The 15,628-nt window shown below is 40.4% G+C and overlaps 2 protein-coding genes across 2 annotated transcripts; one reads left to right on the forward strand and one right to left on the reverse strand.

Moving 5' to 3' along the window:
- Nucleotides 1-344: 344 nt before the first annotated feature.
- On the forward strand, nucleotides 345-3,680 carry ssr4 (signal sequence receptor, delta). Its single transcript, XM_079239302.1, has 6 exons — nucleotides 345-502; nucleotides 678-796; nucleotides 879-953; nucleotides 1,781-1,870; nucleotides 1,975-2,040; nucleotides 3,088-3,680. The coding sequence occupies exons 1-6, from the start codon at nucleotides 454-456 to the stop codon at nucleotides 3,190-3,192; spliced, it is 504 nt and encodes a 167-aa protein (XP_079095428.1). The 5' UTR covers nucleotides 345-453; the 3' UTR covers nucleotides 3,193-3,680.
- Nucleotides 3,681-9,596: 5,916 nt separating this feature from the next.
- avpr2aa (arginine vasopressin receptor 2a, duplicate a) lies at nucleotides 9,597-15,133 on the reverse strand (the record flags this gene model as incomplete). The annotated part of the gene is made up of 5 exons (XM_079239298.1): nucleotides 9,597-9,796; nucleotides 11,029-11,584; nucleotides 12,254-12,400; nucleotides 12,633-12,878; nucleotides 14,765-15,133. The coding sequence occupies 5 exons, from the start codon at nucleotides 15,131-15,133 to the stop codon at nucleotides 9,597-9,599; spliced, it is 1,518 nt and encodes a 505-aa protein (XP_079095424.1).
- Between the last annotated feature and the right edge of the window lie 495 nt (nucleotides 15,134-15,628).

Here is a 15,628-nt window from a genome sequence, read left to right on the forward strand (position 1 = left end):
TTGGAATGTGAGAAATATGCAGACTTCAGAAGAGCTCTTTTTATTGATGTCATGAAGCTAGGATTCTCTTCAGTATCATTAAAAGTTCTCCTCAATCCAAATGTGAACTGTAAGGGCGTAGCGGAGGCTGTGCTCCACTTCATAACCTCTTCCGGACTTCATGATCGAATATGAGTAGATGCGAGGTGCATTTCCCTTTAAGTGGAGGGGGGCAGCAATACACCCCGTGGTGTTCAGTCTGCCGGAACCGCAAGAAGAAGAAGACAGATGACGTGTCGACAGACTCTTTCCCAGAATACTATGCGGCGCTACGATTAGCGTCACTACAGCGCAGGCGCATACGTGGCACCGTGTTGAGCTGAGGTGGACTTTCTCCGGTCAGTCAGCGTGAAAGTAGCAAAGCAGTTCTTCAGGTGAACCTCAGAGACTATACATACTCCCTCAGGCATCAATATGATCCGGATAGCCGCATTCCTCACGCTGCTGTTGGCCGTCTGCTCCGGTAAGTGCAGAGAACCGGAGAGGGACATTTTACCGGTTAAATTAGCTTGTAATGCTAACCAGCCTTAGCTAGTAGGCGCCTTCATCTCTTAATCTAAACCGTGTAGTATTTGTTTGGCTTCTGTAGGCCTGTCCCTGGTTTTAGTTAATCTTATGTCTGTGTTTTGTGCTGACAGGAGAGACTTGCACAGACCCAGTCATTACTCCATCGGCCTACACCACTTCTGACGCTGTGATCTCCTCCGAGTCCGTCTTCATCGTTGAACTGAGTCTGACCTGTGCAAATGGAGCTCAGGTAATTGTGCAACAAGACAAAGACATGATCAGTTATTAATGCTTTACTGAGTAACTGATTCATTGATTTCTGCTGTCTCCAGAGTGTGACTCTGTATGCAGATGTCAATGGAAGACAGTTCCCTGTGACTAGAGGCCAGGATGTTGGCAAATACCAGGTAAGAGTTGACATGAAGCCAAACATTTAAGCATTGTCTCTTGTTGCATCTTATTTCTTCTGGGAGATTGGTAGGTCAGTGCTGGATCATACAAGTTTATAACAGAGTTGTAACCTCAGTGAAGTTGGCATTGAGCTGCATCTCTTTTCTCTAATACTTATTTCAAATGTTTGAGATTATTGTCCTAATGACAATCACTGTGAGCCGCTACCCTGTTCATCTTTGTTTTTAACCACCACAACCCAGGCCAGGTAATGTGTGGTTATGGTCTGCCTTTAATCTGCCACTTCAGCATGTCTGTCATCTCACTAGAGGTGATCTCCCAATTTATCAATTTTTGACTGCAGCTGTCAAGGTTGACTCTGCAGCCTGGATGAACTTGATGTGGCAGCATGTGAAGCAGCTGCCCCATTGCTGCAAGTTTTTGCTGGATTAGCCCACCAGTTTACAACAGATCTTGATTTGCAGAGGAAGGGAACGTTGCTGATTAAATAGCTTTTTCCTACCAAAATGGGTTTCTGGGAAAAAAAAAAAAATCAGTGAGATATTGGATATGAAAAACCTTTTAGAGCTCATCAGACAGGACCTTTTTACATTAGAAAATTACAAATAGAAGTTAAGATTTCAATAGTAAACTTGTTTTTGATGTCTGGATTTTCACCTGAACAGACTTCAGTCATAAATGGTTGTCTATTAAAGTTGGCTCAACACTTTGTTGAAAAGTATGAATTTTAAGCATTTAGGAATAAAGTGTAAACTCGTGGAAAAGTAAGACTTTGAGTTGGTGAAGGGTCGGTGTTTGATTACCATAAACTTTTCTCTTTCAGGTATCATGGAGTCTTCCTCACAAACAAGCCAGCTCTGGAACGTACCAGGTCAAATTCTTTGATGAGGAATCTTACAGTGCCCTGCGCAAGGTTGGTGTTTGATACTGTTTGCTCAGTTTAGAGTTTATAGATTTTTTTAAAACATATAAAGGTATTTCAATCAGAATAATACATCAGTATCTCATGTGTTTCAGGCCCAGAGAAACAATGAAGATGTAAATGCCATTCAGCCTCTCTTCTCTGTCAACATTGACCATAGAGTGAGTATAGTATCTGATATGCATTTATCTGTCATTACAGCATCTCAAGAGTAATTGCCTGGATTTTCCAGCCAGCACATGTACTTTTGAGTCCTACAATTCTCATCAAATGGCACATTTTCAGCACATAAATCACTGTGTTCTCTCAGTGTAACTGTTTAGTCCAATTAAGGGTTGTGGGTCTTCACCATTCCAGCAATCATTGGGTGCCAGGGTACACCTTGGATGTGTGACCAATTAACCTGACACACACGTGTTTTGGTGTTGGGAGGAATCCAAAGTACCCACATGTACACGCGCAAAACATCAAACTCTACACAGAAAGGCAACTGTTCAAACCTCCCCCCAGCGACCTTCTTGCTGTGAGGTCACAGTGCTAACTACTACGCCACCGTGCAACCCCATCCCACAATATTACTTTGCATTATTTGTATTGCAAGTGAAAAGCCAAATATTTTAAGAATCAGTAGTTCCTAATGAAGAGCCAGGTTTGGGTTGGTCTATTGAGCCACAAAAGTCTAAATGTTAGTTGTGTGCTAGTATGACCCAAGTGCTGTATTAACTTTTTTTTAGTCAACTTTTTTAGCCTCTGTCATCTCCTTACAAATGGGATTTCATTGTGTAACTGTGGGGGCAATTTAACTGGCAAAGCTGGTGGATTCTTGTGAGATTCCCAACATCACAATCATGAGTGTATTTCTTCTGACAGTCTCATATCCATTTGTGGTTGAAAAATAACATGTAGCATGTTGCTACCTAAACCGTGCTCTACTGACTGACTGCTTCCATATGTTATGTGTGGCTCCCCACCTATTCTTTTCCACGTGGTTCAGATGGAAGAGTTCTCAGATGGCTTTGTTCCATTGTTTCTAAAAACATAAAATGACATAAGAAATAACTTTATCAGGTTAGGTGACAGTATTCTCCTAAGAAACATAAAGAATATTTAAATGATTTTTTTTTTTTTTTTTTTTTTAAATTGATCCTGCTTGAAAAAGGATCTTGTGTCTTTAAGTTTCTGATCTATTTTTCTTAAAACTGCTACAGGGAGCATGGAGTGGCCCATGGGTGTCAACTGAAGTTGTGGCTGCCCTAATTGGTATCCTGGTCTACTATCTGGCCTTCAGCGCTAAAAGCACCATCCAGGCATGAACTGATCCACAATCACTGTTCGACCACTGGATCTTTAAAGACTGATTTCTGGTGGAGCTCAGTTACCAAGCCATTGTGCAGTGCTGCAGCTGAACCTACAGGATTTTGCCTCTGTCTGAATTGGGGCAAAAAGCTGAAGTAGCAATCTTTGTATTTTTATTTAGATTTTTTTATTTTTATTTCAAGATATTTCTTTGTGTGATGAGTATGACCAATTTTCAGGTTAATTTTTAATCTTGTCCTTATCAGTGGATTTTTTTTTTGTTTGTTTCAGACCAATAACCTGGGGTTTTAGGCCTTGTACTGTATTCAGCACTGCCTAAAATATGTTAATTTATCTGGACTAGATTGCACTTCTCTGTGGGTTCTTTGGCTGAAGTGGTCAGCAACCAAGCTAGGCCTTCCAATGCACATGTTGTTATGTGACCATACTGGCTGGCTTGAACAGGCCTGTGTAGGCATGTTTTCTCTGGGGAAATAAATAAATGAGTTGGTCCTGCTTGTCTGTCAATTACTTTTTACCAAAATGAACTGGAAAATGCTGAGTGTTTTATACAAAGGAAACATGTGCTGTAAGGTTCCTCCTTTTCAAATTGGCAGTATCCATTAGTTCTCTCAACTAATATAGATCCAGCTGTAACCACAACCAAGCAGGTTTATATTTCAGACTGATTGCAGCAGACATGAACCCATACAGACTTCCTGGATTTTCTGTGAGGTTGGGGTTGCTGTGAACCTGCAAAGTGCAGGTAAGGCTTCATTATGATTGTACTGAAAATTAGACAAGTAAAAATGCCACAAGGTACATTAAAAACAAAGTCAACATCAGCCGATCCGATGAAAGCCAAAAAGAAGTCCATTTGACAAAAAACAGTTTAAAATGTATTAAAAAGCAGTGTTATAGAAAATAAATCAAACCTATACAGTAGAAACTAAATTTGCACGTAAACTGCTGAATAAACTCCAACCTTCAGATGGAAACGGTTGTGAAGGATTATTCAAACTTTTCTTCAGTCTGTTTTGTGGCTCTGATACTTGTATATGTTCTTCCTCTGGGCAGCAGACTGAACAGAAGTTGTAGCTTAAATTCACACTGACATGATGGCTGGTTTAACAACCGCTGTAGTTGCTTGTCTGACTCCAGTAGTGCAATGCCACCAGTTGAACACACTGTGGCATCTCTGTGCCGCTTTGTAAGTCTGACAGCTCCCATGTGAATATGGCTGGTTGGGAATAAGCCGATGCTAATGTAATGCAACACATTACATAATGCATTTGTTGTTCTTCTGCTTTTGCACCTTCATAGGTGCTTAAAGCAAATTTGTGCTGATGTGATCTAGTTACTTTTAAATTTAGCATGTCTATTTTTGTTGCTGTCCCAAATCCATGTTTGCTTTCACTGCTCAGCACAGAGAGCGTACATCTTTCACTTGGCCCCATGAGACCAATGTAAATGTTATACAGTGGGTAACATGACCTCCTCATATGAAAATTGTGCTGTAAAAGAACACAGGATGTTTAGCATGTCTGTTTTTCTGTGGCATACACCTTTAACATAAATGCATCTCAGGTGATGTCTTCTAGCACCCACAGTCAAGGAGACAATAGAGAGATGTTGGCAATGATGGGAAAACATGAGCTAGATTGAATCCAGATACTTTCCCACGGACTCACCTATTGGTCTGTGGGAAGAGAGGAATATGGAGGGATATAAATGGAACGGACAAACAAATAGTCAAAAACCACAAAATCAGTGCTGAAATTAGACTCTTCCTCTTCCTTGTTGTGTAATGCATTTCAGAGTGAACCTCAGCAGCCTCTGTCCACATTGATGCAGTAATAAAAGTTAACATGAAGTAACTTTATTTCTCCAATTATGACTTTTTAGACTCCAATCCTCACTTCTGTTTAAACAATGACACAAAGGTTTCAACTGTAAATTGGTAATGCAATGTTTTTCCTGTGTTTGCAACTTTATCATGATCTAAACTTTATTTTTATTTAACAAGACAACATTTTACAGAGTAATAAGTGACTAGAAGAGGAGTACAATAAAAGACTTGACTGCTTTCTAATACATGTTAAAAATGTGTCAGGTGTTTTTGTAAATGTACACATATTTTTCAGTGACTACAGCACAGACTAAATACACACCATATTTGAAGGCCCTGGTTTTAACTATCACTGAATTAGTTTTATAGTAATAATATAAATAAGTAAAAACAAGGTGATTTATTGCAACATTTTGTAGTCCAAAAGTGCACTTTTCTGTTTTTTTTTTAAGCAAACGTTCTGAATAACAGAACAACATTTAGACTATTAGAGTTAACAACACCAAATCTCTTAATTTTGTTTGTTCACACTTCAATTATTAGAACAAGACAAGAGGGGGGGGAGAGTAACCATGGGGGAATCCATGTGCAATTGTGTATTTGTACTGTGAGGCAAGGAAAAGCCGATCTGACAGAGGTGTATAAAACACCAGCTCCGGGGGCAGATACTGATGGGCTTAGCGGAATTCAGCAATGTGGAAACTGGCGTCTGACAAATGATTCTCACATGGAGGCACACTTTTCTGTCTGCAGTCTGGCCAAGCACTGTTTTTCTTGCTGGTTACTCTCACTTTTTATAAAGCAAAGCAAGGTCAACAAACTGTGGGCTCACCCAATAATCAAAAAGTAGACTGTATCTTTTTATGTCAGCTTCCACTTCCTTCTCTACAAAAACAGTGATTGTTCTGGCTGTTTCATGGATGGGTATGCACATTGTTAGATGTGCAGCTCCTTCAGCTAAAACAGTTTGGAAAGAATAAACACAGTCACTTCTAAGCTTTTGTGCTTTTTTGTTCTCTCATTATCTTCCTCTTCCTGTCCCATTTGTGCACCTAATCTGCTTTGCAACATGGGGAACTGCTCATTTTCTCTATATTGCTCTGTTTGCCTTTTTTTTTGTCACAGACACACCACATTTCACACAAGAAGTGAAATGACTGGTACAACACATATTTTGTAAATTACATACACACCTAAGCTGGCCCGCAGCTATGAAATACTGTAGGTTAAACAGAAGCAGACACATTACAACAAACCATTTCTCAGCACATAAATCTTGTGAAAGCATGTTGAACGAGCCCCCATAAACTAGGTTTTATCAGACTATGTTCACATGTCTGTTTTTTCCATAAGGAATAAAATAGCCGGGGCGTGCTGAGGTGTAAGAACAACCATGCTAATGAAAACAAGGTGGCTGGGAGTGATAAAAGCTAACCTTGATCCTGCATGGCTTTCAGAGAAAAAAAAGTGGTTTAGAATCAGTAAGTTTGTTTTCTACAAAGCGCAAGGTGAATATTTGAGTTGTACCATAAACGTTGCATGTGTGTGCCCTATACAGCAAAAATCACACAGGTGATGTGAAAAAAAAAGTTTAAAGGAAAGAAAAGGTGAAACAGAGAAAACGGTTAGAGATGTCATTGTAAAGTAGTTGCATGTTTTGCCTTATCTGAAAATAAAGTACAAGTCTGTACCTCTTCTTTACACAGACTCTAAAGTTGGATGTGTAAGTAGGTCTGAGCCCAATATGCCTCCAGTCATCTTGGTATGAGCTTTAGCAGTCATCAGATCTGTGGAGGGGTCTGGAGTTAAGTAATACAGACAAATTATCTACTGTAGTAAAGCCTCTGACTATGGATCTGATTTATACTGACTAGAGGCCTCTATCATCTTTTAGAGCCCCTGCTTGTATGCCTTGGCTATCCTTAAATAAAGAAGGAAGATGCCTTTCTTTCCTGTCCTTGTCACGGCGTAACTGCAGGGTCATTTCATTCTTTCATACTCCATCACATCTCCAGGCCTGGCAGGAAATGCTGCCACACGGTAGTGAAGAGGTGACCTTGGGTGTGGACATAGAACATGATTTTAGTATGGAAACCAAGGGCATTAGGATATTTACCATAAACACGCCCACTCTGTCACACAAGATGACAGAGAAACTGTGACCTGCCCTATGGACCATCTATCATAGTCCATGTCAAGGGGGGATGATGGCAGTTGTGCTTATAACAGAAACAGTGTGATCCTCTACCCTCAAAGTACAAAGCAGATTTGAATGAAAATGCTCTGCAATGGACGCTCCACCTTCTGTGGGTATTTAAGGACGTTTTTGTGGTACATTAATCATTTTTCTGTTTGTAATGCTCTCTAATGGCCACACAGAAAGCACAATTCAGGCACATTCAGTCCCATCCACGGATCTGAAAAAGTGGATGAACCTCAAGGTCCTTTCTCTGAGGATGAATCCTCTTCTAACCTCTCAACTTCCTGACAGGGAAAGGAAAAATACATGAATACTCCAAAGGTTTATGAGAAGTTCATCTATTTCCTGATATAACAAAGTGAGACAGGGGATGTTGTTGCTGGGGCCTTTTGTTTGGCAGAGAATCAAAGTGGGGGGATTGCGTCTGGGGAGCACATGCACAGCAGCGTTCTGGACGCCCAAACACCATTGGCGCCCAAAGGAAAAGGTGAGGCCTCTCTTATTCGACCCAGCGCATACTCCTGAGACACCTTGAAAGCGTCCCAGTATTGTCCTTCAGACTCACATAACACTTTTCTCTAATGGGAAAAGGGTGTGCTAAACTGGCTCAGTGCAAGTGAAAAGGATAAAAAAACACAGTTATTTTTCAAGGAATATCTCATCTGAAATGCGTAGTTTAACCAAATGCAATACACACAGTTATCACATTTACTGGATGTACATTGGCTTAATATAGTTGCACCGTTATAAACAAAAAAGTCATAAAGTTAAATTTGCCATGTAGTTTAGGGGCATTCTACATTTTTCTGTACATATATGATGATTGGATGTAAAAAAAAAAAAAAGTGCCAGTAAGGTAGTAACGGGAGCTGAAGTATATGTATTCCTTTTTTCTTTCCAGCAATAAATAGATGGATAAAAATAACAAATAGCTCATGGTGTGATATAACATATCTTATGATCCCTGCTCTGTCTAAGAATAACATGTCTGACATCATTTGAAGATTAACCTGATGAGGGAGGCCCCTCTAAAAACATGTAACTGACATCACAGGCACTTGGTTTTTGACTTGGGAGTATTTTCATTGTTAAATGTTTTGTTTTTTGTTTTTTATTCCTAAGCATACACGGCTTAGGTGCAGTAGTTTTATTTTACACTTAGCATGTTTGCTATCCGTGAAGCTGTGTTCCTGTTAAGACAAATAGATTCTTAAGTTTTAGAAAATCTTTGGTATGACACCCCATTTTCTCCAACACACTTTTCACCATTACAGTTTATGTTTTACATTCAGCTTTCACAGAAAATACAATAACATGTCATGTGCCTTACATATTTAATAAATATACTTTACATTATTTGTACTGCAAATGGAATGTGGCTGAATGCTTCGCCTCCTGGGTCTTCAATAACATGTCTGAGTTTCACAGTTCCAGCAGTGCATGATGACAAGGTCATTTGGTGTACCTCAACTTTCAAACAAAATGCAGTCACAGAATTGAACCCATTTGATCATTTCTGAAAAAAAAATTACATACACTTGAAACACACACCTGACTTACATACATCCTCACTCCTGTTTGGTCCTGGGTGTGTTTTTTTGTGTGTATTAACACGCAGTATTCCAGCTCCTTGCAGGACTTTGTCCTAACTCGACTGCAGAATCAAAGAGATCCTCTGTCCATTCTGACTGCACTGAATATGAAATTGCCCTGAAGCATCTGTTTCTAATCCACTTTCTTTAATATGACAAAGTTTTTTCACATTATTAGATTTCCACCAAGGCTTTCTCAGGACCACTCCTGTAGCTGTAATATTTGTGACATTCCTTGTCTGTTTTCACCGCTGCCTCATTCTTTCTTGCTTGCTGCTTCATTTTCTCTGTACCCCTAGTTCTCTCTGCTGCTTCGAACATTAGCCAGGCATTTTATTAATGCAGACGTCCACTCTTTGCAATGATTTCTATGTCAGAAAGTGGTTTTTCTTCTGTCATATGAATCACTGCGCAAGATCCAGCTTACAATCTACTGAGGTGAAAATCTCTTTGCTTTCTAGGTCACTTTGCATTGCAAATGCATTGAAAGACTCAATTGCACACCTTGTTGACATTTCCAATGACACTCTTCCTTACTGCTGGGAAAGAGCAGACAGGTGATTACAGATAGGTGTCCTGCTGACAGTATAGCTGTCCTTTGTCGCTGCAAACATCTGTTGGAGGTCAGGCTGTTTTCGAGCTGTGATGCTACAGATGGCGTCGCTAGCAGCAGTGTTTTCTGTGCAGCAGCATGTCCTTGCAGCACATTTATGTGCACCCATGCATGCATTTTCAAACATGTCTCAGGGTGATTTTTTTTTTCCGTCTCATCTGCCTCTGTCAGTACAGGTTGTCCTTGGTGGTGGAGGTGTGTGTGGTGGTAGAGTCATCAGGCAGCGAGCCCCGCCGGCCAAGTCGTGACCGACAGTGCAGAAGGTTTTGAAGCTCTCTGGACACACTGCTGGAGAAAGCTGTGTAGATCCATGGGTTCGTACACGAGTTCAAACTGGCCAGTAGCATCAGGATAGTGAAGGCCACTCCTGTAGAAGACACACACACATGAAAGAACGAGTGATTAAGCGTATTCATATTCACAGAGATGAGTGCAAAGTAAACATAATAATATTAGTTTTTGCATACAGAGTCAAACTGAGGACAAACTGAGGACGGATTACAGTTTACATCTGACTGTTTTCCTTTGAGAAACAAACAAAAGTACGTATAACTATTTAGTTTGGATATGTAGCATTCATGATTATTGTTTTTTAACTTGTTTCCTTCAGGAGCAGAAACAGGATTATAAATATCCCACGGAGACAAAAAACCTTCCATTCTTCCTATTTTCATTTTGTTTTACTTTTATTAATAAGTTATTTGAAGCAACAACTAAAACATGTTTATTTCTCTGCAGCCAGCCGAGAACAGCAGCTAAGGACAAACAAATTTCTGAATACAAAGCTGATAAAAATCTGCTGTGAGTGCTTGTTTGTATGTAGAGCTGCTTGCCAGTGAAGAATAATTCATATTTATGCATTCTTGTAGCTGTACGAGTACACATTGCATGTGTGTTTGGGTGTATGTGTGCAAGTTGGTGTGCCTTGTCCCTTGTGTCCACTTGAACTATGTGTCCAGGCTGCCGGCATGGATCACTGTCCAAATGTCAACATCTGGCTTAGTTGCAAAATCATCAGGGGACATAAACAGGTTATTTACTGGCCTCCGGTATTTGCATAGCTTTAGATCAGAGAACACTCTTTTGGTTCATATAATCAGCTACAGCTTAAGACAACACGAGCCCTCTTTACGTCTCATCGCTAGTTCCCAGTAAAGGCACCAGCAGATGCTGTTTCTATGCCAGGGACATGATCCAGGCATTTCTTGTTAATGGTCAAAGCTAACATTGTTTTTGACCTTGTATTTCCCTCCCTATTACCACATCTGAGCTGCAGCTTGTTCTTGGAATAATGAATAGTCCTTGGAATAATGAGTGATGTGTGGAGTAATGAGGGATCCTTATTTACTAAGATGGACAACAGCACTGATCAGAGCTTGCCGTTCTAAACTAAAACTAAACACTTAGCTTATGTCTGACTGAACTGCAAAATAAGCCATGTTTGCTCATTGTGCTGAGGAGAATTCACCCATCAGGGAAATGCAACGTCAATGATTAACTCGAAGCCCCTGTGAGAGATATCTTTTTTTTCCGTCTTTTTAGAGAGTGAATCGCATATGTAGTTGCATGCTACTACAATAGAGAGTGTTTGCTACTTACCTTGATCTGGAGGGTCGGGGTCCCAGGCTGCCCACAGCTGGACGATGAAGAACGGCGACCAGCAGATAGTATAGACCAACACTATGACCAGAGTCATTCTCACAGTCTTGGACATGGCTTTAGTGATACTTGGAGGTGGAGTGGCTGGAGGGAGAGGAGGGATGTAGTCAAGGGAGCAGCGAGGTGAGTTGTTGCAGGATTCCTGGAAATCTGTGCCGTTCAGCGTTGGTGGATGTGTTGGGGATGTTGTAGTTGATGATGTTGTCATGTGTTCCCTGTGGCAGTTGCTATACTGAATAGCAGAGGGTACATAGTCATAACACTCTGCCATTTGGCTGTTATGGATGTTATTGTGTGGGTTATTAATTGCCCCCTTTGATAGCAGTCCTCCCCTCCCTCCCCCTCCAGACGCCCGCCTCCCTCTTTCCCTGGTCCGCTCTTCCTCCTTCTTAAAGTTGTGGAAACGGAAAAGGATGTCATTCTTCTTCATCTCGGTCATCCCCATCCTCTCTGACTTCAGGTAGATGTTATTGTGAATCTCTCGGAAGATTCTTATCTGAAAAAGAAAAATATAAAAGACGCTGTATTACACTAGTAACTTGTGATCATTGCTTGTTGCTATTGTTTCTCACTTTTTTTCTCATTGTTTTTGTAAATTTTCCTACTCTTTTCTTTTTTTCTTAAAAAAAAAAAAAACCTTTGGTATGCATTTTAAAAGGCACTGCGTTCTCATTCTGAGCTTGTTGAAACTTTCCAAATCCATCTGCTTAGCTCTTTTTCAACCTTTGTTCCTCTCTCACGAAAAATATCAAAATATGCTTCAAAATGTGAAATGTGATACTGAAAAAAGGGGGTCATGGATTCTAAGTTTGGCTGAGATGTGCATACTCAACCTCCTGGCAGGAGGCTCTCGGAGTGAGCAGTCATCTCAGCAGTGGACCTCTGAGTGCTGTGTTAATTAGAAGAAATAGCTGGACTCTGGAGATATCTTTCCCTAAATAGAGCAAGACTGATAGGAGGCAGCCCAAAATGCTTGTCCACATGGGATTCTACATAACAGCAACTGCAGTGCCCCATGGATTACTGAACAATAGCCGCCAAATGCACCCTGCATTTCATTCATGCCACATGCATCATTATTGGATAATGTCGCCATGTGTCGTAATTTTGTTATCAATAATCTTTGTGTACGCTGCGCAGAAGCTGCCAGTGGAACTACTATTACCTGGCAGATGGTAATGATGAAGGCAGGCAGCAGGAACACTGCCACAGTCATCCAGGTGACGTAGGCCTTCAGCCCCCACGGCTTTGCAAAGTGACCCCAGCATTCGAACTCTCCAGGAGCCACTTCTGAGCGAGAGAATATGAACACCTGACAGACATAACAAAAATCGTTGGTCAACACACCCACAGAAACGGCGTGAGGTAATTTTCCCTCACCTGAACTGCAGTGACCTCACTAAAAATAGACCAACATCTTGAGCTCCACCGTTGAAATCAGGGTGTGAACGCCTGGTGAGCTCTCATTTCCTATTTCACCATGTGTTTGTGAACGTATCCATGTTTGTGTGCGAACGGTTTAGCTTGTGTTCACCCCTCCCTACCTGTGGTATGCTGAGGACAAGCGCCAGGCCCCAGGCCACTATGACCGGGGTGTTCCAGTGGGACATAGCCCCAACACGGTAGGCCTGCAGTGGGCAGCAGATGGCATGGTGTCGGTCAACTGTCATGGCAACTATCATATAGGAGGAGGCAAACATTCCCACAATCTGCAAGTACTTGATGGACCGGCAGAGTAAGTCGGGCCCCTGAAACCTCTCTGTTATGTCCCATATCAGCTGAGGAAGAACCTGGACACACAGATTTCAAACACATAATCAGAAAAAGTTGTTTCTAACATTACAAAGCACGTCTATTTATTTTTACTTCATCCAGAAATGTAGATGAGAAATGTTAAAGGATTAATCTGGCGATGTTCAGTATTGTTTTAGGAGCAGTGCTTATCTCTTAGTATCACATGGCTGTTCCTATCTAAAAGTACATCTACAGCCTGAAAACACACCTTCCTGCTGTCATGAATTCCAAATGTACTCTTAAAAATATTCTTTACTCAAGTTTGACATCTACTACAAAGTAGTATCCAGCTCCAAATGAGCCTTTTAAACTCAGTGAAGTCAGCTCCAAACCTAAATGACACATCGATGTTATCATCAGCTCTGTTCTTGATCTTCTTTTTTTATTTTACTGTTTCATGAGAAAAGATATTTTGAATAAAAATGATGTATTTTAATACTGTTCATGCAGTTTCATCTGCTACAGAAATGTCTAATGTCACAAAGAAATCTGGCAGAGTGCAGTTAAAATGTCAAAAGCCACGACTCAGCTGATAAGTTGAAGAGAGATTTGCATAAAACAATCTTCACCATGACTGTAAGGATTGTTACAAATATTTCTTGTGCATGAATGATTAATAATACGTTTTATGTGATGGGTTCACACTTTGTCTTTGTCCAGAAAGTCTCAGCCTGTTTAGCAAGTGTGCTATTCCACTCACATGTTTTTGTAACTTTCCTTTTTTTTTTTACAAAGATCTCACCCCTAAATTTGATCTCAAGGTAGTTGCGTGCTTGTAGTTATAATTGACAAAGGCTTGATGACACAAATTGCTTTATGAATACTCCTCAGACCTTAAAACAACCAGCAACCATGGGATCATCTGAGCAGCTTTCTGTTACTCTGAAAGCTATGATACCTGATGAGCAAAAAGCAAATTTGACTAAAAACAAAAAGTTTCTGCAGTTTCATGATTTTCTAAGTTTGCATTGTAATCAAGAAATTGAGGTTAATGGGTGAAAATCATAGTAAGATCTAGAAAATGTTTTGATTATAAGATTTTTAACCAAACTAAACAGAGGTTTTGATTGATTTCAACATATCTTCAAGATCTCAAGTTATAAATATCTGTTCAACAGTGCAGCCATACAGGTACCTGCACACATATGACCTCCATAAAAGCCAGTAGATCACAACAAAACTTTCTCTGCACATCTGCAGCAAAATTCAGCCGCTAAAATATACAAGGCAGGTGCATTTTGAAAAACAATCCTGTTACTCATATTACTGACAGAAAACTAGGGATTCCTCTTCATGCCAACACGTCTGAGAGATAAATATCACAAGGTCTGCAAAATGCAGTAAAAGGAAAAACCGATGGCATCTGCAGCTGGTTAATAACCCTAAATACTTTTAAAAGCACAGGGAGCAACTACAAAGGGCAGGAGCTGAAGGTTTTGTCATTGTGCTGACAGCCCCCCCCGCCTTAAAATATTTGAAAATGGGTTCACTTTCTGCAGCAGGGCAGTGCATGCTGAACACGCCAGGAGTCTCACAGATCTAGAGGAAAACCTGAAGAAACTTAATCACTATAAAATAATAATAATTAGTTAATTAATGTAAAAAAAAAAAAGTGTTCTCTAACAGCAACAGGAAATGTAACTCAAGTGCTTTTCTTTTTAAAAAATAATGTTTTTTTTCCAAATAAAACAAAGATCACTAATCTTTGTTTTATTTGGAAATCAAGTCCTGAGGCTTTGCATATCTACAGAAGTTGTGAGCTAACATGCGCTTACTTTTGTATGTTAGTGCTTAACCAAACACTAGAAGTGTAAGCATGATAATGTTCAACGTCTGATGTTAATGTTGACTCCAATCCTTTTATAAATTTGGCTGAACTCACCTGAAAGAGCGCCACGACCAGGTCAGCCACACACAGGTTGACCATGAACAAGTGCATCGGCGCATTTTGTTTCCTCCTTCTCAAAAGCACCCACAACACAAAGCTGTTCCCCAAGGTGGTAACAGCCAGCACCACCCCAAGAACTGCAATCTCAGCTCGGGCAAGACCGATGTCCCTCATTCTGGGCTGAGGCAAGGTGTGAGTTGTGGAGTTTAAGCCATTCTCAGGAAAGATCCCAAAGAGGGATCCTCCACTCTGAGATGAGTTTAGTTGAGATACAAACAAAGAGGAGAAGTTGTTTCGTCCTGTTGTTCCCAGAGAGGAGGGGCCTAACCCATCCCAGTCTGTTTTCACGCTGATGCTTTCCATTCCTAAAAGACAAGACAGGAGACAGGAGTTATTGGTGGAAAGCCATACTGTTCAATGTTTATGACTTAACTAAACAGCGCCCAATACAGAATAGCAATTTGGAATCAAACTCCTGCAAAGTCACAAGACTGCGGATGCTCAGGTTTAGTCATGCGCAGGTTTATCTATTCGTTTGTTTTATTCTTTATTCAATTAACAAACAGTTTACTTGTTCAGATTTATCACAGCTGCGGCATCATGTCTGGTCCCATTTTTAAAATTCCCTTAACTCAACCTAAATTTGTAAGCGGAAAAATGTTGCACTTAGTGTTTTCCTGATTGTGCTGATGAGAATCCAAAAGCCTTGAGCCTTTTCATAAAAATAAATGTTGGTGGAAGGATTCATCACAAGGAGTCTTTGTTTTCGGAGCATCAACAACTGTTTCACATCATACTGCAAATAGATTCTCCTGACCAACTTGATGAAATTTGACTGAAAGTAATGAAGGGCAGATA

Source organism: Telmatherina bonti, assembly GCF_933228915.1.
Source record: "Telmatherina bonti genome assembly, chromosome: 4".
NCBI classification, from domain to species: domain Eukaryota; kingdom Metazoa; phylum Chordata; class Actinopteri; order Atheriniformes; family Telmatherinidae; genus Telmatherina; species Telmatherina bonti.

Bases quoted from the DNA above. Each gene is read 5' to 3' on its own strand.
- ssr4 (XM_079239302.1), top strand. From the start codon at position 454: ATGATCCGGATAGCCGCATTCCTCACGCTGCTGTTGGCCGTCTGCTCC. The intron at 954-1,780 runs GTAAGAGTTGAC...TTTCTCTTTCAG, and splicing joins AGGATGTTGGCAAATACCAG to GTATCATGGAGTCTTCCTCA. The intron at 1,871-1,974 runs GTTGGTGTTTGA...CATGTGTTTCAG, and splicing joins CTTACAGTGCCCTGCGCAAG to GCCCAGAGAAACAATGAAGA.